The following is a 27375-nucleotide window of genomic DNA, read 5'->3' as shown; positions in this document are numbered from 1 at the left end:
ATTTTTTTTTTTTTTTTTTGAGACGGAGTTTCGTTCTTGTTACCCAGGCTGGAGTGCAATGGCGCGATCTCGGCTCACCGCAGCCTCTGCCTCCTGGGTTCAAGCAATTCTCCTGCCTCAGCCTCCTGAGTAGCTGGGATTACAGGCACGCACCACCATGCCCAGCTAATGTTTTGTAGTTTTAGTAGAGACGGGGTTTCACCATGTTGACCAGGATGGTCTCGATCTCTTGACCTCGTGATCCACCCGCCTCGGCCTCCCAAAGTGCTGGGATTACAAGCGTGAGCCACCGCGCCCGGCCTGCAAATAGAATTTTCTTTGGCAAAATATATGTGGAACTCCTTTACTGTTTAAAAAACATAAAAAAGGCTTTTTTTTTTTTTTTTTTTTTTTTTTTAAGAGGTAGGGTCTCACTCTATCATCTAGGCCTAAGTCCAGTGGCATGATCATAGCTCACTGCAGCCTCCAACTCCTAGGCAGAAGTGAACTTCCCACCTCAGCCTCCTGAGTAGGTAGGAATACAGATGTACACTACCATGCTTGAATAATTTTTAATTTTTTTTGTAGAGACAGGGTTTCACTATATTGCCTAGGCTGGTCTCAAACTCCTAGGCTCAAGTGATCCTCCCATGTCAGCCTCCCAGAATGTTGGTGTTGCAGGCATGAGGCATTACATCTGGCCAAAAAAGGCTTTATTTGTGTTACTGACCATCTGTCAACTTTTGGCAAGTCATCTCTGTCTTTTCCGGTATTAAAAAGCAAATAAAAACCCTAAGAATTTACTATAGTTTGTAAATGGAAAAGCTAATAATTTTGGCTAGATCAGAGAAATGGAATTTGAAGTTTTTGAAATGTAAACATTCAGTTTTGTGTTCTGAAAAGACAGCTAAGTGAACTCATGAAGTCTAGTTAAAGTAATATAAATAAATAACCTATGCAAATAAACAATAGTCTGTTTAGAGTGGTAGAAAAGCTTTTTTGATTCTGGTGGGAAAGTTGTTTTCATTTTTTTACTGTGAAGTAATGATTTCCTACAATATGGTATTTATGATCTCATAAATGTAACATGGTGTGTGTGTGTGTGTGTGTGTGTGTGTGTGTGTGTGTGTGTGTGTGTTTATTTTATTTATTTATTTATTTCTGGAGACAGGGTCTCACTCTGTTGCCCAGGCTGGAGTGCAGTGGCACAATCATGGCTCACTACAGCCTCTACCTTGCAGGCTCAAGCAGTTCTCTCACCTAACCTCCCAAATAGCTGGGATTACAGGTGTACACAACCATACCCAGCTAATTTTTGTGTTTTTATAGAGATGAAGTTTTGTTTTGCTGTCAGGCTGATCTTGAACTCCTGGGCTCAAGTGATTCTCTCACCTTGGCCTCCCAAAGTGCTGGGATTACAGGCATGAGCCACCATGCCTGGCCTTAAATATATCCTATATATGATAGTTATGCTTAAGATTTTGTTTACCCTTGTTACTAAGGAGCAAATTAGTGTTAAAGTATAATAATATTTTAACCTATAAACAAATATAAAAAGTTTTCAGTGATTCAGTTTTTTTAATGGCATACTTTTAACAGCACTGCCCTCTAATGGGTTGAACAGTGGATCTCAGACTGAGATAACTGAAATGGGTGGATGTATAGTTATCGTGTAATTATCCCACCAAGAAGCAAAGGGACTGGATAAATTCCCAGTCTAGATTATTAACCTTTGTTAACCCTCAAGCACCTAGACAAGAATTATTGGAAATTTTGCCCTCTGTAACTGGCACTTTGGGGTATGAATTATCTTTTGCCTTTGTAAAGAAAAAAATATATGTAGCGGTTTTAGATTAGCTAATTATAGAATATTAATTTTTATATCTGTGTTGGGTTAGAAGAAGAAAGTAGTGATCATGTTCATATTATATTACTGACATTTTTCTTTGGAGGTTTTGTAGCAATCTCCAAAACTTCCAAAATGGTCTTGTCCACTTCATTGTGCCTTCCTTCCTTACATTATTAGAAGTCTAGTCTTGCACTATGAGAATGGTGCTCCTTTGCTCATTCCAGTGATATTTTACAAAATCATAAAGTTTTTTTTTTTAAACAGCAGAAACTCAATAGAAAGGAAAAAGGTGTAGAACTGTTACTCTAATTGAACGCACAGCTTTGCCCTTAGGTCCTGTCATTAAGGCCAAAAGGAAGATACTTTGGGCTATTTAATTTTTAGTGTTAAAGGTCACATATAAAGTTATTTGAAGAAATAGTTCTTTTTTTCTCCCGGCATTAAATTGTGTTTTATGGGGAAAACCACTGTATAATTAGTTGACATTTTTAATAACGGTTATACAAAAGATAAATGATCTTCAAATGATTTTTCCTAATAAATGCTATACTGTTAAAAAAAAATCCCAACTCAGTTAAAGCACTGAGTACTAGAAAGAAAACCTCTGGATTTCTTATGATTTAATCTAACACAGGAATGAGACTTCCAGGTTCCAGGAGAATAGACAGTTAACACATATTACAGTATGTGTGTTCTCCATTGAATTTTTAGTAATGTTACAGTATAAATGCAGAGCTGAGTTTTTAGATGACTTGATATGTCTATAATGTCACTGAAGACAGATTAGCAGTAATGGTTTGTTAAGGATGGGGCCCAGATGAGTAACTTGAAGATAGTTCTTAAACTAAGGAAAGTCTTAATATATTTTAGGCCAGGTGCGATGGCTCACACCTGTAATCCCAGCACTTTGGGAGGCCAAGGCAGATAGATTGCTTGAACTCAGGAGTTTAAGACCAACCTGGGAAACATGGTGAAACCTTGTCTCTACAAAAAAATAGAAAAATTCGATGGGTGTGGTGGCGCATGCTGGTAGTTCCAGTTACTTGGGAGGCTGAGATGGGAGGATTGCTTGAGCTCAGGAGGTAGAAGTTGCAGTGAGCCAAGATATTATCACTGCACTCCAGCCTGGTGACACTAGGAGTGTTACTATATTTTGGAGAGGATTTTACCATGAAAGTCAAATTAAATGAAATAGCTTCCCATGCATCAGTGCAATTCATTTTCCTCTGTAGTGACTACAACAGAACTACAATTAAGATGACAGGTTGACAGGTTTTTGTTTTTGTTTCCTTAACTTAAAATTGGCTTTAACTGCAAAGCCTCAAACCCTTCCTTTTCGTTTAGTTTTTTGGGATCTTTTGAGAAGGAGTTTTGCTCTTGTTGCCCAAACTGGACTGAAGTGCAGTGGCGTGATCTTGGCTCACTGCAGCCTCTGCCTCCCAGTTCAAGTGATTCTTCTGCCTCAGCCTCCCAAGTAGCTGGGGTTACAGGTGTGCGCCACCACACCCGGCTAATTTTGTATTTTTAGTAGAGATGGGGTTTCACCATGTTGGTCAGACTGGTCTCAATCTCCTGACTTCAAGTGATCCACCCATCTTGGCCTCCCAAAGTGCTGAGATTACAGGCATGAGCCACTGCACCTGGCCGAGATATTTTATGATGTAACAAGAAGTGCGAATTAAAACTTAAAAAATTTGTCGGGCACTGTGGCTCACGCCTGTAATCCCAGCTCTTAGGGAGGCAGAGGTGGGAGGATAGCTTGAGCCCAGGAGTTTGAGACCTGCCTGGGCAATATAGCAAGACCCCGTACTCCACAAAAAGGAAAAAAAAAAAAAAAAAAAAAAAAAAAAAAAAAATTTTAAAACTATAAAAATTAAAATATTTTTGCCTTGCTAAGATTGACAAAGAATAAAAGGATTGATACTGGCAAGGGTTTTATGAAATGAGTAGGTGTAAATCTTTGCAACTGTTTTGGAGGGAAAGTTGAGATCATTTATCAAATTATAAAAGGTATTTAGCAATTCCACATCTAGTAATTTATCCTACAGAGATACTCCCACAAGTGTGCAAAGATAAAGATACCGCACTTTTTGTTACAATATTGTTTATAATAGAGAAAAATTAGGAATAACCTTATTTAACCAATACTTAATTGGTAGACTTTCATGGTCATTCCTGGAATTAAAGGTTTTTCTTGTTGTTCTGTTGTTTTTTTTTTAAGAGACAAGGTCTCATTCTGTTGCCAAAGCTGGAGTGTGTAGGGGAGTGGGCATAGCAACCTTGAACTCCTGGGCTCAAGCAGTTCTCCTGCCTCAGCCTCCAAGTAGCTGAAACTATAGGCATGTGCCACCACACCCTGCTCATTTTTTATTTTTATTTTTGTGTAAAGACAGGGTCTTGCTATGTTTCCCAGACTGGTTTTGAACTCCTGTCCTCAAGCAATCCTCCCACCTTGGCTTCCCAAAGTCATGGGAGGTATTATATATTTTTTTGGAAAAGCAGTAGTTTAAAAGACAGTGAGAAATGGGAACATAAGGTGGTGTCGCTGCTGTGGAATATAGGCTGGCAGCTCCTCAGAAAGTTTAGGGTTACCATATGATCCAGCAATTCTACTTCTAGGTACATACCCAAAAAAATTTAAAGGAAGGAATCAGATACTTGCACACCAGTGTTCATAACAGCATTTGTTCACTATAGCCCAAAGTTAGAAGCAACCCAAGTGTCCATCAAACAACTGAATGGATAAACATGTGGTATATACAGGTAACAGAATATTATTCAGCTTTAAAAAAGGAAATGAAATTCTGATACCCTGCTTATAACATGGATGAACCTTGAAAACATTATGTTGGCTGGGTGTGATTGCTCACACTTGTAATCCCAGCACTTTGGGAGGCCAAGGCAGGCAGATCGCCTGAGTCTAGGAGTTCAAGACAAGCCTAGGCAGCATGGTGAAACCCCATCTCTACTAAAAATACAAAAAACTATGGTAGTGCCTGCCTGTTGTCCCAGCTACTTAGGAGGCTGTGAGCCAAGATTGCGCCGCTGCACTCCAGCCCAGGCAACTGGAGTGAGACCCTGTCTCCAAGAAAAAAAAACAAAAAGAAACAAAGAAAAGAAAACATCATGTTAAGTGAAATAAGCTAGAATTGACAAATATTATGTGATTCTTATTATAGGAGATTCCTAGAATAGGCCATTCCATACAGACGGAAAGTAGAATAAAGGTTTACCATGGATTGTGGGGAGGGAGAGATTGGGAGTTATTATTCAATGGGTACAGTTTTCTGTTTGGTTTTCATGAAAAAGTTCTGGAAATGGATAGTGTTGGTGGTTGCAAGATATTGTAAATGTACTTAACACTTAATGGTAAAATTTCTGTTTGTGTATTTTACCATAATATAAAAAATAGTCTAAATGGCTAATTTTTTGTTACATATATACTACCACAATTTATTTTTATTTTTTTAGAGACAGGATCTCATTCTGGGGCCCAGGCTGGAGTGCAGTGGTGTGATTGTAGCTCCCTGCAGCCTTGAACTCCGGGGCTTAATGATACTTCCGTCTCAGCCTCATGAGTAGCTAGGACTACACGCACATGCCACCATGCCTGGCTAATTTTTAAGATTGGGTCTTGCTAGGTTGCCCAGACTGGTCTTGAACTCAAGTGATTTTCCTGCCTTGGCTTCCCAAAGTGCTGGGATTACAGATGTGAGCCACCGTGCCCAGTCTGTTTAACTTTCCTGATGGTATTCTTTGAAGCACAAAAGGTTTTTATTTGGATAATGTCCTGTTTATTTATTCCTTTTGTTGCCTGTACTTCTGATGTCATAGCTAAACCATTGCCTAGTCCAATGTCATAAAGATTTGCTCCTGTGTTTTCTTCGCAGAGTTTTTATAATTTTAGCTTTTATTTATTTATTTATTTTTGAAATGGAGTCTCACTGTCGCCCAGGCTGGAGTGCAGTGGCGTGATCTTGGCTCACTGCAACCTCTGCCCCCTGGGATCAAGCAGTTCTCCTGCCTCAGCCTCCCGAGTAGCTGGGACCACAGGCACCTGCCACCATACCTGACTAATTTTTGTATTTTTAGTAGAGACGGGATTTCAACATCTTAGCCAGGCTAGTCTCGAACTCCTCACCTTGTGATCCACCCACTTTGGCTTCCAAAAGTGCTGGGACTACAGGTGTGAGCCACCGCGCCCAGCCTATTTTAGCTTTTACCTTTAGGTCTTTGATCCATATTGAGTAATTCTTTTTAATATAATGTAAAGTAGAGGTCCAGCTTCTTTCTTTGCATGTAAATAACTGGTGTCCCATGACCATTTATGGAATGTAACAAGCTTTTCTTGCTTTTGCAGTTTTAAAGGAGTAAAGTGAAAGATTGGAGTGGTAATTTGCGAGAATGACTAAAGTGAAGTTATTTTTCTTGGTAGCTGGAGACTTCAATAAGGAAGCATTGACAAGGAGGAGATTAAAGATAAAAGGGAGCAATAACTGCTAGAGTAAGGCATGTGGGGTTAGAAAGGATAGAATCAAAAGCATACTTAGAAAGTCTGCCTCTGTAAGGCGGAAGGACAGTGATTCCACCAAAGTACAAGAGGAAAAGATAAGATTAGATATTTAAAGGTGTTAGTAGCAGGGAGGGAAATTGAAGATATCAGAAGACAGGTACTCTGTGTGTGATAGGTTGCAGGATGGAATAGGAACAGTTTGTTCATCATGTGTTTAGTTTGAAGCTTTATTAGAATACTTGCCAATTTAGCATTGCAATTATCTGTAAAAATCAAGTCAGTAGTTGGATGGTTGCATACAATGTTCAAACATCCATCAAATTGTACCAGGTAGAAAAGACAGGTATGTTAACATACCAGATTAGTTCTACCAGGAACTTGGGCAGAATTGGAAGGAAAAAGTTCTTAATATACTTATTAGCTATATTCTTTACAACAATAACACTTTGATTCTTCCCATTTTTGCTACACTGAGGAATTCTATAATACACAGCCAGAAAAAATTGGCAAGAGATCATCAAGCAAATAGTTTTAGTAATATAGGATAAATCTTACATTAATTCTAAGAATCCACCATATTGTGTATCTGCCCTGGTTTAATTCTAATAGGATGTCATGTTAGTTTCACGTTGGGATTAGTAAAAACTTCTTTCTTCTCCATGTCATCTTTCTTCTTCCTCTTATTAAAGAAACACACACACTTTCTTTCTCTCTGCCATGCTTGCTTGCTCTCTGTGTCTCTGGAAGCTTTGACTTTGTCTGGCAGCGGGAGAGGTAAAGGAAACCTCCTCTAAAGAAGTGGTAACCAAGGTGATATCCAAAGTCTTAATTTTGCAAAGTGAAAAAGAATATTCTGGGCAGAGAGAAGGGCATATGCACTAGCCTTAGGGCTAGAGGAAATGGGTTCTTGAGGAAATGTTGCTGCAGTCCTGAGAGGGAGGCAGAATGCAGTGTTGGAGGCTATAAATTAGGAGACCAAGACAAAGCAGCCTGAGACACTGGAGGAATGCCTGGAGCATGAGTGTTTGAGAGAGTTTCCAAAAGGATGAGTGTTGTCACAAATGTTATCAAAGGAACAAATACAATGAGAATTGGAAAATGTCATTAGATTTAGAAGCACAGTAGGGTTATGGATAACATTAGCAAGAGCAATTTTGATGAAGTGATAAGTGACTAAAGCTAGACTCTAATGGGTTCAGAAATGAGGAATCTGACAGAGTTAGCTTGAAAAGGGAGAAGAAAGGTTGGTGGCTGGAGGGTTATACAGAGTTGGGGAAGTAATTTTTAAAGTTGTAATGGTGTTTATTTCCTCTATGAAGTAGGAGATACATTATCTACTGAGTGAAGAGAGAGGCTGAAGTGAGTTAGGGTTCAGAGTGGAAGAGGAAGTAAAAGTGAAGGGCCCATTCGAAGTTGGTATTTATGAATTTTTAGTGGAACATGTCTGCCCTATTTCATGACTTCTCCAGTAGGGTTTGGTGACACAGATATAAGCTTGGAGAAAAGAGAAATTCATCCAGGACTGTGTTGGACAGACAGTTGAATTTAGGCATTTAGAAAGAATATTGTTTAATTGATAAACTATGGAATCAAAGCTGAGTGAGAGAAGTGAAGAAAGCAAAGGACTGATTGGGTAAAAGCACATGTAAAAAAGGGATGTAGCTGAATTTGGGGGTGCCATTTAAAATTGAGATATAGTTCCCATATCATAAAATACATGATTTTAAAGCATGCATTTCGGTGGTCTTTAGCCTTGTGCAACTATAACCAATGTCTAATTCCACAACATTTTTGTCACTCAAAAAAAATCCTGTACCCATTAGGAGTCATTAACCATTCCCCCCAGCCCCATCCCCTGGCATCCACTAATCTACTTTCTGTTCTCTATTCATTTACCTATTCTGTATATTTCACAGAAGTGGTATTATATAACACGTAACCTTTTGTATCTGGCTTCTTTTTGTTTGTGTGTTTTTTTTTTTTTTTTTTTGTATCTGGCTTCTTTGACTTAATATGATGTTTCATCCGTGTTGTAGCGTGTTTGTAGAGAAGGGTCTTGCTCTGTCGCCAAGGTTGGAGTGCACTGGTGTGATCATAACTCACTGCAGCCTTGAACTCCTATGCTCAAGTGGTTCTCTTGCCTCAGCTGCCAGAGTAGCTGAAACTACAGGTGCATACCACCATGCCCAACTAATTTTTAAAATTTTTTGTAGAGTTGGGGTCTCACTGTGTTGCCCAGGCTTGTCTCAAACTCCTGGCCTCAAGTGACCTTTCCACCTTGGCTTCCCATAGTGCTGGGATTACAGAAATGAGCCACTGTGCCTGTCAGTACTGTATTCCTTTTTGTGACACAATATTCCAGTTCGTACATAATTCCATATTTTAGGTATCCATTGATAAATTGATGGATATTTGGGTTGTTTCTACTTTTTGGCTATCATATGTAATGCTGCCATAACATTTCTGTACAAGTTTTTGTATGGACATAAAATTTTATCTTGGACATATACTTACAAGTAAATTGCTGGGTCATTTGGTAACTCTGTTTAGCATTTTGAGCAACTACGAAACTGTTTTCCAAAGTGACTGCACCTTTTACATTCCCATCGGCAATGTATGAGGGCTCCAGTTTCTTCACATCCTTACCAACACTTGTTATTGTCCATCCTTCAGTAGGCATGTTTGGGTACCTTTTCAAAACTTAATTTAAGCAGAACTTTTTTCTTATAAAATATTAGCATTATGTAGATCAGGCTAAAGACCCCATGACTTTCCCCTAGTCAGTTCCTATACCTTACCTGGGAGGAACAGTTGTTTTGTTTGCTATGGTTTTTTAAGGATTTTTTTTTTAAGTTCTCAATGTTAGTGGCCTTCAATATAGCCTCCTTACATTAATCCAACTGTTTTCATAGAAGCATTATAATAAATGAGGTTAGTTTTTTCTTTCTAACCTCTAACAGAACATGTCATTTAAAAAAAAATTATAGTATCCATTAATAAAGATGATACTAAACAAGAAAATGAACTAAATGCCTTCAGTAAAGGTTTATTGTCCTATATTTTAAATATTGTGCCTTTCATAATAACAGCTGTTAGTCTCCATGTAATGAAACATTATCAGTAAAACTAATATTTTCTTCTTATTTTTAGTGCCTGGCTCTCTGGCTATGAAAACCCTGTGGTGTCTCGAATTAATATGAGAATACAAGATCTAACAGGACTAGATGTTTCCACAGCAGAGGAATTACAGGTAGGTAATCACATTATCCTTAAGTCATTTTTACACTTCAAGAGATGCTTCAGAGGAGATTTCCTGACAATGAACAGGCAGTCCTCAATTTGCATAATAGTTTGGGACCATAAAAAGTGACCCTGTAAGCTGCAACCATGCAAAGTGGTTTTGATAATTAATGGGGAAAATTATGATTGTGTTACTTGTAAATTAATTGTCAAAACATGAAAACTCTTACTGTTAAATATAGATGTCTAGGGAAATGAAAAATATATATCACTAACACTTAGTACACTGTAATTTTTTTTTTTTCTATCCCCAGGCTTCAGTTTACCTGTCAAGTGGCCAGCATGGGTTTTAAAAAATAATTTCTCTTTTTCTTTCTTTTAAAGCAACTAGTTTTCCTTTATTTTAATAATGAATCATAGGACTGACTTTTTTCATCACTTCTCTTATGTCTACAAATCATTTGTCATCAAAAGCAGCTGTCCTGAAATAGTAATTCTTCACTCTATCATAATCACAACTTGATTCAAAATGTGTGTAGTAAACTGGTACATACAGGAATGTTAGTTATAGGGAATAAACATAAAATCAGTGTATAATAATCTTATTTGGTTTCAATAGTAAAAAATTAAGCATAGGCCTATAAACCAGAGAAAAGAAATAGCTTAGTCTTTCCCTTTGTCAGACATTATTTACTATTATTTAGTATTGTCCTGTAGAAAAATACTTTTTAAAATATTTGAGTTCCCTTTTCTGTATTAGATTTTTTGAAATAATCAAAATGTGCACTAAAAAAAAACCCAATGCCTTTATTAACCAATGCCTTTATTATAGCCTTTCTGGTTGCAATATTTATTTATTTATATTTTTTGAGACAGAGTCGGTCTGTGGCTCAGGCTGGAATGCAGTAGCGTGATCTCAGCTCCCTACAACCTCTGTCTCCCGATTCAAGCAATTCTACTGCCTCAGCCTCCCTAGTAGATGGGATTATAGGAATGTACCACCACATTCAGCTAATTTTGTATTTTTAGTAGAGACAGGGTTTTACCATATTGATCAGGCTGGTCTTGAACTCCTGACCTCAAGTGATCCACCTGCCTTGGCCTCCCAAAGTGCTGGCTTACAGGCATGCTCCACTGCACCTGGCCTGGTTGCAAAATTCTAAGACAGATGCAGTCAGTATGCAGCTCATAAGTTCATTAGAAAGGTGATATTTTTGCTGCTTTTCAACTTTTTTTTTTTTTTTTTGGAGACAGTCACACTGGAGTGCAGTGGTGCGATCTTGGATCACTGTGACCTCTGCCCCCTGGGCTCAAGTGATTCTCACGCCTCAGCCTCCTGAGTAGCTGGGACTATAGGCACATGCCACCACACCTAGCTAATTTTTGTATTTTCAGTAGAGATGGGGTTTCACCATGTTGGCCAGGCTGGTCTCAAACTCCTGGCCTCAAGTGATCTGCCTGCCTTGGCCTCCCAACATGTTGGGATTATAGGCATGAGCCACTGTGCCCGGCCTCTTTTCAACTTTAAATAATAGTCAGTTTATTAGAAGACCAAAATGTATTCTTAAAGCAGTTAGTTCCCTTTTTCTAATTAAGTTTTACAACTTTATTTTTTTGTGTGTTTTACAGTGATATGGTTTGATGCCATCCTACTCCATCTTTGTCAGAACACATGATCTTTTTTTATTAATAAAAATTGTACATATTTATGGTGTACTTGTGATATTTTGATACATGTGTAAATCTGTAATGATGAAGTCGGGGTAATTAAGATACCTGTCACTTTAAACAGTTTTTTTTAGGAGCATTTCAAATCTTTTCTAGCTATTTTTAAATATACAATAATAAATTGGCCGGGTGCGGTGGCTCACGCCTGTAATCCCAGCACTTTGGGAGGCTGAATTGGGCAGATGATAAGGTCAGGAGATCGAGACCACCCTGGCCAACATGGTTAAACCCCATCTCCACTAAAAATACAAAAAATTAGCTGGGCATGGTGGCACATGCCTGTAGTCCCAGCTACTCAGGAGGCTGAGGTAGGAGAATCGCTTGAACCCAGGAGGTGGAGGTTGTAGTGAGCCAAGATCGAGCCATTCGTTGCACTCCAGCTTGGGCAGCTAGAGTGAAACGCTGTCCTCCAAAAAATAAAAGTAAACTCTGGTCACCCTACTGTGCTATTGAACACTAGAACTTATTTCTTCCATCCAACTGTACTTTTATACCCATTAACCAACCTTTCTTTATTCTCCCCGCTTTTGCCCATCCCACCCACCCTTCCCAGCTCTGGTAACCATCACCCTCTGCCTCCATGAGATCAATATTTTTATCTCCCACATGTGAATGAGAACATGTGATATTTGTCTTTCTGTGCTGGGCTTATTTTGCTTAATATAATGAACTCCAGTTTCATCCATGTTTCCACAAGTAACAAGATTCCATTCTTCTTATGGCTGAATAGTGTTTCATTATCTATAAGCGCCACATTTTCTTTATCCATTCATCTGTTGATGGACACTTAGGTTGATTCCATATGTTGGCTATTGTGAATAGTCCTGCAGTAAACATGAGAATGTGGATATCTTTTTATCATGCTAATTTCCTTTCTTTCAGATATATTCTTGGCATTGGGATTGCTGGATCATATAGTAGATCTATTTTTAGTTTTTTAAGGAACTTCTATGCTGTTCTCCATAGTGATTGTACTAATTTACATTTCCACCAGCAGTGTATGAGCATGCTCTTCATCCTTGTTAATATCTTTTATTTCTTTTTAAAAAAAATTATTTTGAGATGAAGTCTTACTCTGTTGCCCAGGTTGGAGTGCAGTGGCGTGATCTCGGCTTACTGCAACCTCTGCCTCCCAGGTTAAAGCAATTCTCTTGCCTTAGCCTCCTGTGTAACTGGGATTACAGGCCCCTGCCACTATGTCCAGCTAATTTTTGTATTTTTAATACAGACAGGGTTTCACCATGTTGGCCAGGCTGGGATTGAACTCCTGACCTTAGGTGATCCACCTGTCTTGACCTCCCAAAGTGCTGGGATTACAGGTGTGAGCCACTGTGCCTGGCCGGGATGTTAAATTTTTTTGAAAGCCTTTTCTCCATCTATGGAGATGATCATATGTTTTTAAATTCTATTTATGTGGTGAATTACATCTGTTGAACCAACCTAGCATCCCACGAATAAAGCCTACTTGACTACAGTAAATTAACTTTTTGATGTGCTGCTAGGTTTTGTTTTCTAGTATTTTGTTGAGTATTTTTGTGTCTGTGTTCATCAGGAATATCGGCCTGAAGTGTTCTTTTTTCATCATCTTGCTGCTGGGTTGTGGTATTAGAATGATGCTGGTTTCATAAAATGAGTTAGGGAGGAGTCTTTCCTCCTCAGTTTTCCAGAATAATTGCAGTAGGATTGGCACTAGCTCTTCTTTGTCTGGTAAAATTCAGCTGTGAATCCATGTAGTACAGGGCTGTTTTTGGTTAGTAGGTTTTTTAAATTAAAATTCAATTTCAGAACTCCTTATTGGTCTGTTCAGGGTTTCAATTTTTCCTAGTTCAACCTTGGGTGGTTGTGTGTTTCCAGGAATTTATCCATTTCTTCTATGTTTTTTAGTTTGTGTGCATAGAGGTGTTCATAATAGTCTCTGGGGACTTTTTATATTTCTTCGGGGTCAGTTGTACTGTCACCTTTGTTCTTTCTGATTGTGCTTATTTGCATCTTCCTTTTTTTCTTTGTTAATCTAGTTATCTTGCTGTTCTTAGAATTCTTTGTCTTTGATGCTTGAAAATTTGATTAAAATATGCTTCAGAGAAGACCTTTTTCGGTTAAATATATTTGGGGACTTTCGAACTTCCTGGAGTTGGATACCCTTATCTCTCCCCAGACTTGGGAAGTTTTCAGCTATTATTAAATAAGTTTTCTATGCCTTTTACTCTCTCTTCTCCTTTTGGAACTCCTGTAATAGAAATGTTTAATAGTGCCCTGTAAGTCTTGTAGGCTGTCTTTATCCTTTTTCATTCTGGTTTCCTTTTTTTTTTTTCTCCTCTGAGTAATATCAAGCAGTATATCTTCAGGTTCAGAGATTGTTTTGCTTAATCAAGTGTGCTGGTGCAGCTTTGTATTGTATTTTTAATTTCATTCATTGAATTCTTCAGCTGCAAGATTTTTGTTTGGTTCTTTTTTTATATCTTTCTTTGTTGAAATTCTGATTCGTGGCCGTGCACAGTGGTTCACACCTATAATCCCAGCACTTTAGGAGGGCAAGGTGGGTGGATCATGAGGTCAAGAGATTGAGACCATCCTGGCCAACATGGTGAAACCCCGTGTCTACTAAAAATACAAAAACAAAACAAAACAAAAATAGCCAGGCATGGTGGCACACACATGTAGTCCCAGCCACTCGGGAGGCTGAGGCAGGAGAATCCCTTAAAGCTGGGAGGCAGAGGTTGCAGTGAGCCAAGATTGCGCCACTGCACTCCAGCCTGGTAACAGAGCGAGATTTCATCCTGCAGGGTCTTTGGGTACTACTTCACCCCTGGGATGTGCAGCTGCTCTTCTTGGTGGCAGGTCTGACATGTGCTGCCATGGTGCTGCAATCCAGGTGCATGCGTTTGGAGTGGCTATGGGGCCAGGATCCTGGCCTCAAGGTCTCGCATACTTATTGTAACATCTGGGTCCTGAGGTACAGGTTCACTCTCTGTGGCAGGGTTGGATGTAGGTTGCCCATAGCTCCAGGATCTGTGACTGAGGCACCCTCTAGCTGTTTGGGGAAAGAGGGTCGGGTTTTAGCTGTGATTCTACCCCTGGAGGACAGGACACAGCCCTAGCCCAACTCCAGGGAAGAGAGGGTGCTCTGGAGGTTTGAGTCTGGGATGCAGGGTATGACTATAATTTAGGGGCCTGAGCCAGTAGGGCTTAGTGGCAACTCTAGTCCCTGGGGATGAGGCACCATGTAGTGGTCACTCTAGAACCTGGATTGGTGGGGCTCAGACGGATCCCAGACTCTATGAGGCCAGGCCAGGTCCAGTGGAAACAAGTACCCCAGAATGACCAAGCATGCTTGTTTTTTCGGCCCTGTGGGGCAGAGAGCAGCACAGCAATGACTTCACTCCCCAGAAAGTGTCTCAGCCGTACAGACTCTCCAGGGAAGCAGGGTATTAGAGTTATTTGTCCTGAAGGGCACATTTCTCAGCTTAGCCATTGCTCTGTTTCCCTGGGTCTCTGGGTACTACTTCAGCCCTGGGATGTGCAGCTGCTCAGCTTGGCCAGTGCACCAATTCCCTAAGGGTAATGTGCTGCTTCAGCTCAGGCCCAGGGGATGTGACTGTTCTGAGTGGCCCAGAACCCTGGGATGCAGGGTTCTGCCAAAATATTGTTTTCTTGGAAGGGGAGTGCACAGCTGCAGCTCCTGCCTCATGGAGTTGGGGGAAGGGTAGGTAGAGCAGTTCTACTTCTCTTCGCCCCACTGGGAAGGGTGTAACAACTGCTGGCAGCTCTGCTTGGGAATGTCAGGCCTCCAGGTAGGCCTCCATTTCTGCCTTAGCTTCAGGGGTGAAGGGGTGCTGTGGCTACTGGCCCCCAGAGCAAGACACACTCTAGTAGTAGTTCCAGTTCTACCAATATTCTCCTTCTGGTTTCATCAATAACACTCTTAATTATGTTCTCCTTTGATTTTTGTCAGCATTTTATTGTGTTGTGTGATTGGGGGAAAGAGTTAAGTATCCTTCTCCTCATTTTAACAAATAAGAAAACTGAGATTATATCCAAAGTTACCTACATTGTAATTAAGAGAGCTGGAACTTGAACACAGACCAAATATTTTTCTTACATTTTGCTTGTCACACTGGGACATTGTCATAACCAACTGAAGCTGTTAGGACTCTTTGACAGGAGTAATTCAATTGGTATTAACTTCTTCCCTTTTTTAGCAGGGAAAAAATATGAAAGAAAAGGGATTTTATTAAAGTAGATTGGGAGTTTGCCAGCATTTGGGGCTTTGGAAAATATTTTTTGATTTAAGTTCCAAAGGAAAGTGTTTAGTGAAACAAAATAATAGGAATCTCAAATTTTAGCTTATGTATTAAATTTTTAAAAATTAGCTGGTTGTGGTAGCCTGCACCTGTAGTCCCAGCTACTCAGGAGACTGAAGTGGGAGGATTGCTTGTGCCCCAAAGGTTGAGGCTGCAGTGAGCTATGATTGTATCACTGCACTCCAGCCTTGGGTGACAGTCTGAGACCCTCTGTCTGGTGGGAGAGTGGGGGATTGGGGAAAATATATAATATATGTTATAATATAGTAGCTATCCTTAGTTTTTCATCCCTGTTTTCATAGGAACTCTCATTGATTTTTGTTCTGTTTTTTATTGAGACGGAGTTTTGTTCTTGTTGCCCAGGCTGGAGTGCAATGGCGTGATCTCGGCTCACTGCAACCTCCACCTCCCAGGTTCAAGCAATTCTTTTGCCTCAGCTTCCCAAGTATCTGACTATAGGCGCCTGTCACCGTGCCCGGCTAATTTTTGTATTTTCTGTAGAGACAGGGTTTCTCCATGTTGGCCAGGCTGGTCTTGAACTCCTGACCTTGTGATCCGCCCTCCTTGGCCTCCCAAAGTGCTGGGATTACAGGCATGAGCCACTGTGCCCAGCCTCATTGATTTTAAATACTTTTCATTTCTCTGTAAATACCTGACCATGATCTTGTCGATTTTTTGGAATAGTAATCTTCATAGTTCTTTCATGCTCTGTGTCTTTCCTCCAGGTAGCAAATTATGGAGTTGGAGGACAGTATGAACCCCATTTTGACTTTGCACGGGTAAGTTAAAAAAGAAAGAAAGAAAGAAAAGAAATTCACTGAGGCTTATGCATTACATTGTTAAAGAAAAATTTATTCTTGACACTTGTTAAAGATGGTAAGGCAGACTTCATTCAAGGGGGTACTATTGCAATAGGTATAGAGACCACTGCAGCTGCAGTGGGATTTTGCAGTAAGGGAGAGAGATTAAGCCCAATTCTAAATACAACAAGGAAAAGTGGGAATTTATAGCCAGTGAGCAAGGGTGGGTGTTAGTAGATGGAAAATTACTAAGAGGTAAAGGAAGGATTCTAGCTAAACTGACCTAACAGGTTTCTTGCTGAAGTCAGGGCAGGGTGATCATCACCCAGGGGATAGTGGAAGATGAACCCAGTTAGATTTTGAGGATGATCACATGGCAAAGACGGGGGATTCTGGCTAACCTGACTTAGCAGCGTTCTTGCTCAAATTGGACAGTGCAGAGATAAATACCAGAAGCCCAAACTCAGGGTCTAGTTGAGGATAAAGGAGAGGTTCTTTGTCAACATGTTAATTCTGTTTTTAACATTAAAACGTCATAGCCTATTTGGAATTTGTGGAAATATGGTGTGGCAGATATTCTGTGAAGTAAAAAAGAAAAAAAAAACACCCACCAAGATACCCAATACAATTACTTAAGATACTTTTAAATGCATTGGCAAGCCTGGAAGAGAGTAAAGGGTATTCCAACAGGCAAACTGAACAAAGATGATCCCAAACCTAGAGAATTAAAGAGGGGACAAAACGCAGAGGCTGGAGGCACATGCCTCCAGGAACTACAGCTTTGGGAATTAACAGCTCTGTAAGAGTATGTGCCACAGTGTAGGCTGCTGAATTTGAGACCCTGGAATAAAATTTAAATCTCCACAAGGATTATACCTTCAATGAAGAAAGAATGGGTTTGAAAATAAATCTCTTGACCGGGTGTGGTAGCTCACGCCTATAATCCCACACTTTGGGAGGCCAAGGCGGGTGAATTACCTGAGGTCAGGAGTTCGAGACCAGTCTGACCATCAAGGTGAAACCCTGTCTCAAAAAAAAAAAAAAAAGAAAAGAAATCTCTTGTGATGCAGGAGCCTTACAACTGTCTGTTTCCGTCCTGGGTAGGGCATAGTGTGTATGGGGAGCTACTTTAGGGAGCACTATGTGTGGAATTTTCCATTTGTGTCATGTTAGCACTAAAAAAGTTTTGAACTTTGGAGCATTTTGGATTTTCTATTTTTGGTATGCTCAACCTGTATTCCATGTTATGGATATATCACAGTTTAGCCATTCACCCATCGAGGACATTTAGATAGTTTTTAGTTTTTGGCTATTACAAATAAAGATGTGTATACATTTCTGCGTGAAAAGCACATTTTCATTTTTCTGGGAGAAATGCCAAGAGCTTGTATTGTATTTTAATTTAGATATAAATATCTAGATATTAACTCTCTAGCTTGATGGAAGTGCTGAAAGTCACTTTACTGGCATTATTAGAAAAATAATACTAGGGTCCAGGCATGGTGGCTCATGCCTGTAATCCCAGCACTTTGGGAGGCTGAGGTGGGCAGATTACTTGAGGTCAGGAGTTCAAGACCAGCCTGGCCAACATGGTGAAACTTTGTTTCTACTAAAAATACAAAATAAGCCAGGCATGGTGGTGCACACCGATAGTACCAGTTACTTGGGAGGCTGAGGCAGGAGAATTGCTTGAACCCCAGAGGCGGAGGTTGCAGTAAGCCGAGATCGTGCTACGGCACTCCAGCCTGGGCGAAAGAGCAAGACTCTGTCTCAAAAAAAGAAAAGAAAAGAAAAATACTAGGAAACACTTGAGTAGGTCATGAGTTCAAAGTAAGTCTCAATGTAAATTTTTTAACCACAGGAAATAAGCTTCAGGAATGTAGCTGAGAGGTTGCTCTCATATCTTATTTTTTTGGAAGCTAAAATTGTAGGTATTAATTTTTTAAAAATCTGTAGTTAGCAGATAATGGCTGTTGTTTAGGCTAGTAAGTCTGATTTTTATTCAGTAATCTTGTCTAAAGTATCCAGTATACAAGTTCAGTCAGCAATTATTTGAGGCGAGGTGGGGCGATGGCTCATGCCTGTGATCCTAGCACACTGGGAGCAAAGGCAGGAATATTGTTTGAGGCCAGGAGTTCAAGACCCCCCTGCTCCACATAGCAGGACTCCATCTCTACAAAAAGAGCGCCTGATATTTATAGTGCCCTGGACATTACAAGGGAAACTTTTGGGGTTGTTTTTGGCACATTATTCAGGATATTACTACTGATGTTTAGTTGCCACTAGAGTATTTGTATTACTGAATTTTTACACCATTGAATTTGCTCTGTTTTTATTCACAGAAAGATGAGCCAGATGCTTTCAAAGAGCTGGGGACAGGAAATAGAATTGCTACATGGCTGTTTTATGTAAGTTGTGGCTAAAATTTTTAGGTTAAGTTGGGATTTGATCACATGACTCATTTTAATGTGGTGTTTGTTCTGTGTAGCTCTAATTTAGCATCCTATTTACCATTTTTACAACTGAGTAAAGGGAGTTAAGAATTTGTTTGCATTTGCAGCTTTTTCAGGCTGTAAGCTCGATATTTATTATAGAAACTTGGACGGACTTAGAATTGATAGTACTTTCAGACAATCAATATTTTGGCATGTAGGCTGTTTAGTCATATATGTGTATATAAGAATCTCTATGAATTTCTGTGCATACACATATACATTTCAGTAAACTTAATTACTTTTTTTATTGAAGTATATCAGAAGAGTGCACAAATTAAGTGTTTTAATTTTCACAAAGTGAACACTTCTGGTGTATTCAGTACTAAGATCAAGAAATAGCACATTACAGCCCCCAGAAGCCCTAACCCCTTGAAGTTTTAAAACAGTATGATCATAATTCAATTTTCAAAATTGTTTACGTTTATATATATGGAAAAAAGTTTTGATTATAGTGTTTGTTCTAGTTACCCCAAATAAATCACTCCAAAACTCTTTTCTGAATGGTTTAAAATAACAACAATCATTTTTTTAATGAATCTCTTAACAGTTGTGAGGTTGACTGGACCCAACTCATGGTGCCTGCTTCAAATCTGACATGCATTTGCCATCAACTGCCTGGCACTGGGGTATCTTGAAGGCTAAGATTGAGGCTGGCTGTCAGCCAGAATGCCTAAATTCTGGCCAATACATGTGGCTGAGCTTCCTCACAGCATAGTGACTGGATTGTAAGAGCAAGCATCCCAAAAGAACAATGTAAAAGCACATGATATTGTTGTGACATACCCTCAGAAGTCACAGATGTCATTTCTGCTGTATTCTATTACAGCAGTGACAAAGATCTGCCCCACTTCAGAGAGAGGGCACATAGACCCTGACACTGCAGACAAATGTCAGTGTCATATAAACACATGTAGGATGGGACATATTGGGATGTATTCTCATTCATTCATTCATTCATTCATTCATTTAAATAGAGACGGGGTTTCAACATGTTGGCCAAGCTGGTCTTGAACTCCTGACTTCGTGACCTACCTGCCTCGGCCTCCCAAAGTACTCGGATTACAGGCGTGTGCCACTGCACCTGGCCATATTGGGATGTATTATATTTGGGAAATGCAATCTGCCGTAATGTCATAAACTTTGTTAACTTAAAAAAGACATTTTAGGCCAGGCGCAGTGGCTCACGCCTGTAATCCCAGCACTTTGGGAGGCCGAGGCAGGCAGATCACTTGAGGTCAGGAGTTCCAGACCAGCCTGACCAATGTGGTGAAACCCTGTCTATATTAAAAATACAAAAATTAGCCGGATGTGATGGCGCGGGCCTCTAGTCCCAGCTACTTGGGAGGCTGGGGCACGAGAATTGCTTGAACAAGGATTGGAGGCAGAGGTTGCCGTGAGCCGAGATCACACCATTGCACTCTCCAGCCTGGGTAACAATAACAACAACAAAAAGATATTTTATATCTAAATCTAGACTTAATTTTGGTTATTTCATTGCGTTTTCTATCCTTTGCCCCTATTTGAATTAAATCTTTTTTGCTGTCTGCAGTATCTCACTCCCTACCAAATCTCTCTGCTCAATCTATTTTCTTCTCTCCCTGCTACCTTCCCCGTTTCTTTTTTCTTCTTTCCCTTCTTCCCTGCCTCCCTTTCTCCCTCCTTCCCAATTTGTATTCCTCTCACAACTCCATCTTGTTTCCAAAAGGATGTAAGATACATTATGAAGATTCATATAAAAAAGAGAAATATCACAAAGGGAAAACCAGGAGAAGGTTAGTACAGTATAGAAATTCATGCTGCAAAGGCTTGCATATTTTCTAGAAGTGAGTCTCAGAGTCTGTACCAATATATATCCCAATTTTTAGTGGGATATATTTGTGAAGTATGTTTGTCAGACTTTTTGATTTGTGTATCTTGTCAAATTAGCAGTTATTGTGGCTTTCAGCTGCATTTCTCTTATTAGAGAGGTTGAGCATCTTTTCAGATGTTTAAAAGCCATTAGGGTTTACATGTTCTTCGTTCTCCTTATATTTGTTTTATGGATATTAATGCTGTATTATTTGGCCCACTATTCATGTATGTTAGATTGACTATTAGATTGTTAGATTATTCATTTCTCCCTCTTAATGTACACACCCTTCTTGAAATAGTTATATAGCATTTTAATTATTTTTTCCATTATTTAAATACTATTGCCAAATGGGGCACATAAAATATCTAAAATTACTTTTCCTGTCATTCACAAACTCTTAATTTCCTCAGTTAATTTTTTTCATTGGTTAAATGTTCTTATCTGTTTATTACTAATCATATATTTATCATTGTAAAATACCTTTCATCTCATTTAATGCTTTTTACCTTGATTTAAACTGTGTCTCATATTAAGATCATACCCTGTTTTCCTTGGAAAGCATTTGCCCCAAATATTACTGTTTTGTTTTCTGTGTAAGTCACTTATAACAAATAGTTGGATTGTGCCCTGTGATATAATCAGTCTGTACATTCTACTTATGTTGCTTTAAAAAAATCTTTACTGTATGATCCTTATGTCCTTTGCCTTGTTTTATGTGATCTTAAAACCTTAATTTAAAAGGTTTTCCTGTTGGCCAGGCTCGGTGGCTTACACCTGTAATCCTAGCACTTTGGGAGGCTGAGGTGGGCAGATCACCTGAGGTCAGGAGTTCAAGACCAGGCCGACCAACATGGAGAAAACCCGTCTTTACTAAAAATACAAAATTAGCCAGGCTTCGTGGTGCATGCCTGTAATCCCAACTATTTGGGAGGCTGAGGTAGGAGAATCGCTTGAACCTGGAAGGCCGAGGTTGTGGTGAGCCAAGATTGCACCATTGCACTCCAGCCTAGGCAACAAGAGTGACACTCTGTCTCAAAAACAAAACAAAATAAAAGGTTTCCATGTTTATTCTAAGTTATCTTTTATGACTATAACTTTATATAATCATTTAATTTTCTCATTTTTATTTAATATGTTTGATTCCCTACCATGAGAAATGGCAAAACTGATTTTATTATTCTCATTATTTTTATTTTACATTTATTTCTTGAGCACCTACAGTTCTTGAGGGTACTGTTCTAGACATTAATGATCAGCAGTGAACAAAACATGAAAATCCCTGCCTCCATGGAGATTACATTCTAGTACATAAAATACATATTTATATCTCTGTATTGATTTATTAGTTTTAGTCATTTCTTTTCCCTCTGGCTATTAATAAGTGCCTATCCCAAATTGTATCCCCATTCTCCCTTCCCGACAGTTTTTTGTTAATCATTCCTTTGCTTTTTGTAGTTTTTTCTACTTATGTATATAAACCTAAATGGCATTTTGTTTTACTTTTGAAAAACTGAGTAACATGTACAGAACCTTGGGAACAAATCCTTTTGTTCCCAATATTCTAGTATCCAGGAACAAATCCTTTTGTTCCCAATATTCTAGTATCCAATATCAAGTCTTTATTACGGCAGTTTTACTTTATTTTACCAGCACGTTTGATAATACTCTGTTTTTTTTATAGATGAGTGATGTGTCTGCAGGAGGAGCCACTGTTTTTCCTGAAGTTGGAGCTAGTGTGTGGCCCAAAAAAGTAAGCTTGTTTGGTTTGTTTTTGGTTTATTAATTTTTTCCCTCAGGAAAGAATGCATTTTTATTCATGGTCTAATTAATGAATTACAGTTTTTTCTTTTTCTTTTCTTTTTTTGAGACATCATGTTCTCACTGTTGCCCAGGCTGGAGTGCAGCAGTGCAAACATGGCTCACTGCAGCTTTGACCTCCTGGGTTCAAGCCTCAGCCTCCCAGATAGCTGAGACTACAGGTGCACATCACAATGCCCAGCTAATGTTTAAATTTTTAAAACAGTGTCTCTCTCTATTGCCCAAGCTGATCTTGAACGCATGGGCTCAAGTGATCCTCCCACCTCAGCCTCCCAAAATGTTGGGATTACAGGCATGAGCCCCTGTGCCCAAATTACATTTTTAAAGGTAGTGTACTTAAGTACAACATTATTGCTAGGTAAAAGTTCTGGTATTTTTATGGTCCTTGCCACGAGTACTTAGAGGTAATGAATGACCAGGAATTAGTATTTAAAATTTTTCATTTTTAAAATGGGTTCTATATGGTGTTTTCTCCTCTGTCTTGCTATGTAAGATTTGTTAGCTTTGCCGGGCGCGGTGGCTCAAGCCTGTAATCCCAGCACTTTGGGAGGCCGAGGCGGGTGGATCACGAGGTCAAGAGATCGAGACCATCCTGGTCAACACGGTGAAACCCCGTCTCTACTAAAAATACAAAAAATCAGCTGGGCATGGTGGCGCTTGCCTGTAATCCCACCTACTCAGGAGGCTGAGGCAGGAGAATTGCCTGAACCCAGGAGGCGGAGGTTGCGGTGAGCCGAGATCGCGCCATTGCACTCCAGCCTGGGTAACAAGAGCGAATTTGTTAGCTTTGTTTTTGCAAATACTTTTGTTGTCAAGCATTTTTATGGTATTTTTTATATGATCAAAAAGGTTTTTAAAATGGTAGAATCATATTTTCAGAATTATATTGGAAGATAAAATGCTGCTATAGAATTGTTCTTCTGCAGGAACAAAGGAAAATTAAGAACTACTGAAAGCGGCTAGGCACGGTGGCTCATGCCTGTAATCCCAGCACTTTGGGAGGCCGAGACAGGCAGATAGCCTGAGGTCAGTAGTTCGAGATCAGCCTGGTCAACACGGTGAAACCCTGTCTCTACTAAAAATACAAAAATTAGCCTGGTGTGGTAGCGGGCACCTGTAATCCCAGCTACTCGGGAAGCTGAGGCAGGAGAATCACTTGACTCTGGGAGATGGAGGTTCTAGTGAGCTGAGATCGCATCATTGCACCTCCAGCCTGGGCCATAGAGCAAGACTCTGTCTCAAACAAACAACTACTGAAAGAGATAACCTGGCATTGTATATTTGGGGATAATTTTGAATTGTTCTCCATAGGGAACTGCTGTTTTCTGGTATAATCTATTTGCCAGTGGAGAAGGAGATTATAGTACACGGCATGCAGCCTGTCCAGTGCTAGTTGGCAACAAATGGGGTAAATATTTCATATTTTCTGTGAAGAGAATGTGATTTTTGTTTCGTATTTTAAAACCCATTATAATCTGTGTCTTATAAACAAAAGCTCCCACATATTTGCTTAATATGGTTTTAACACTGTACAGAATACAACCAAATAACTGCCTAATCTTAATTTATAATCAGAATTTTTATGACAAATTTTGTTTTTAACTCTTATTTCCACTTATTCCAAGAAACACTGACTCAAAATTGAATAAGACAGTATTTTCCCCTCAAATGGTTAATAATCTTATTAGACATACTAATGGATTATAGTGTAGTACATATTAATACAAAAGTATAAACAGAAGATGATGACTGCCTAAGTTTGGGGAGTCTTCTTCAAAGTTTATTTTTTTAATTTGGTTCTGAAGTTAAAACAGCAGTTTTCGAAACATGTTAGATACCAGGTCCTAATGTGAGGCTTGAGTAGCACCTAGTGTGAAGAATTTAAAGAGGCATTCACTCTTGGGGACACGCGACTGCAGGACTGGCCACCTTTTAAAAAAGTAGAAAACAGGTGAATTTAGTTTTAATATATGTTAATTAGCCCCATGTGTCCATTTTAATCTGTGTTACTAGCCACATGTTTAGTGGTTACATACAGGACATAACAAGTTTAAGGAGTGAGGCCTGATCAGGATTTAAAAATCTCCCCTCATTATTATAGTATTTAAGAACCACTGGACTAGAATGAGGAGAGGCTAGTTGGTGAGAGAGAGTTTAGAAAGCTGTTTTCCTTGCTAAAGGGGAGATAATAGCATGGATGAAAGCATCAGTGAAAGGGTTGGAGAGCAAATAAATTCGAGAGAGATACAAGGAAAATTGTCGGGGTTTGATGAATAAAGAGTAGATACAGGGTTGTAAGAGGAAAAAGGAGTTAAGAATTAAGGAAGTTCTTTGATATTTTGAATGGGTTCTATGGTACCGGAGACACACACAAAAAATAGAAAATTAATGCCTTTTGGGATACATTTTTATATGATACACATTTTTTAAAGGTATTTTGGAAACTTAATGAGCATATAATAGCAATGGTTAATCCGAAAGTTTTTCCTTTAGAGTAGAAAGTTTGTGTTCATTATTAAAATGTCTTTGTATTTTGGAGGTTGTACTTTGAAAACAGTACATAAAGCAATATTCTGCTCTGTCTGTACCTGTATCTTAAGTCCATTTGTGTCTCATTTCAAGCCTCACATTGATCATTGGAAACTTTAAGAAATGCACATAGACTTGGAAATATACACACATGTATACATGTACGTACATAAACACACATAAATGTGTACACATATGTACATAGATATATAAAATCTTGTGTTTAAAGCATTTAGCCACGTTTTTAAATAGCATCTGCCTTTATCTGGTTTTGGTGTTGAACTTTTATCCCATGTTGAAACTTTGTTATAGACCTAGCTGTTAGAAACTAAATACTAATTAGATGGGGAAAATTTATATATAACTTTTCTCTCACAGTATCCAATAAATGGCTCCATGAACGTGGACAAGAATTTCGAAGACCTTGCACCTTGTCGGAATTGGAATGACAAACAGGCTTCCCTTCCTCTCCTATTGTACTCTGTGTCTGATACACACATTTCCTCGTCTTAACTTTCAAGAGTTTACAATTGACTAACACTCCATGATTGATTCAGTCAGGAACCTCATCCCATGTTTCATCTGTGGACACTTTGTGGATTTTTCTTTTAAAATTAACCTAAATCACCACATTGCAAATGTAAAACCTTAAAGTACAGTTGGTATCACAGAAGACAAGGCAGAGTTAAAGTGAGGAATTTCTAATTTTATATTTAAAGGACTTTTTGGTTGGATAAAAATATAATTTGAGCATCCAATTTTAGCATTTCACTACATCTCAGTTGGTGGGTGTTAAGCTCTAATGGGCCATGTGATAGGAAACAAATGCCTTACAGATGTGTCTAGGTGTTGTGTTTACCTAGTATCTTATTCTCTTTTCTGGATTTGCCTGAAGACTAGTAATAAACTAGGACACTAACTGGGTTCCATGTGATGTTTGCCCTTTCATAAGATCTTCTAAGTTGATTTTTTTCCTCCCAAGTCCTTTTTAAAGAAAGTATACTGTATTTTTTCCAACCCCCTCTCTTTTCTCATAGCTCTTCTGTGGTGAATTAAATGTGCTTGAGTTAAAAATACTTCGATTTCTTTTTTTTTTTTAAATAGAAAGTCCTGCATAACAGCACTGGGCCTTCTTCACTAAAATGCTCACCACTTAGTCTGTTTTTTTTCTCCCTTTTTTAAAATGACAGATGATTTTGTCCAGAAATTTTGCTGTTTTTCTTAGTGCTAATACCTTGCCTCTTATTCCTGCTACAGCAGGGTGGTAATATTGGCATTCTGATTAAATACTGTGCCTTAGGAGACTGGAAGTTTAAAATGTAGAAGTCCTTTCAGTGATGAGGAATTGATTTTTTTTTTTTTTAGTCTTTTTCTTAGAAAGCCAAATGTTTGTCTTTTTAAAATTCTGAAATGTGCTGTGACAACAATGACCTATTTATGATCTTAAATCTTTTTTTAAAAAAAGTTTGTTTTCTGTGTGGTGTTTTCGTATTTAAATCTGAATGTATGACATGGCAGTAACAAGTTAACTTATGCTATATTTCTTTAGTATATAGGGCTTAGGTTTATACTCTTGGTTTCCACTCACACTAATGTCACATGGTTCAGGAAGAAAAACTTAGGCTTTCTGAAGTTTCAGATATTTAATCAATCAAAATTTATTTCCTTCAAAGAGAGCTCTAACATACTTTACTATGGTTACAAAGTTATTATAAGCCAGGCGCAGTGTCTCACGCCTGCAGTCCCAGCACTTCGGGAGGCTGAGACGGGTGAATCACCTGAGGCCAGGAGTTTGAGACCAGCCTGGCCAACATGGTGAAACTCCATCTCTACTAAAAATACAAATAGTAGCCGGGTGTGGTGGTACACACACACCTGTAGTCCCAGCTACTTGGGAGGCTGAGGCAGAAGAATCGCTTGATCCCTGGAGGCAGAGGTTGCAGTGAGCCAAGATCGTGCCATTGCACTCCAGCTTGAGTGACAAAGTGAGACTCCGTCTCAACAAAGAAAAAAGGTAGTTATTAGAATAATGGTACTTGAGACTTTCTCCTATTTAAAAATATGGTGTGGTAATACAAAGCTGTGAGCTTAATGAACTATGTTAATTAATGCTTTAGACTATTTACATTACTTATGGTGAATCCTAGTTCACACATGGGTTCTTGATCTTTTATGCAGTATTCAAATACTAAAGGGAGAATTTGGTTGATTCGCTGGGAAAGTAGGTATTTTTACCCATTTTTAAAGTGAACTCGGAAGTTCCTTCTGACT

General features: G+C 39.0%; 1 protein-coding gene across 4 annotated transcripts in view; it reads left to right on the top strand.

Moving 5' to 3' along the window:
- Positions 1–26560, top strand: part of P4HA1 (prolyl 4-hydroxylase subunit alpha 1) — an 86002-nt gene extending 59442 nt beyond the window's left edge. For all 4 annotated transcript variants that reach the window (XM_032256338.1, XM_032256336.1, XM_032256335.1 and 1 more), the window contains 6 exons: positions 9492–9591; positions 16336–16389; positions 18753–18818; positions 22439–22507; positions 23887–23983; positions 25483–26560. In XM_032256338.1, coding sequence (XP_032112229.1) covers positions 9492–9591; positions 16336–16389; positions 18753–18818; positions 22439–22507; positions 23887–23983; positions 25483–25553 — 457 coding nt within the window. In that variant the 3' untranslated portion in view covers positions 25554–26560. The remainder of the gene's footprint in view (positions 1–9491; positions 9592–16335; positions 16390–18752; positions 18819–22438; positions 22508–23886; positions 23984–25482) is intronic.
- The last annotated feature ends 815 nt before the right edge of the window (positions 26561–27375 follow it).

This window comes from Sapajus apella, unplaced genomic scaffold (assembly GCF_009761245.1).
Source record: "Sapajus apella isolate SASKATOON/1434 unplaced genomic scaffold, GSC_monkey_1.0 scaffold94, whole genome shotgun sequence".
Lineage (NCBI taxonomy): Eukaryota > Metazoa > Chordata > Mammalia > Primates > Cebidae > Sapajus > Sapajus apella.
Note: the sequence above shows the minus strand (reverse complement) of the source record. Positions and strands in the feature narration are given on the sequence as shown.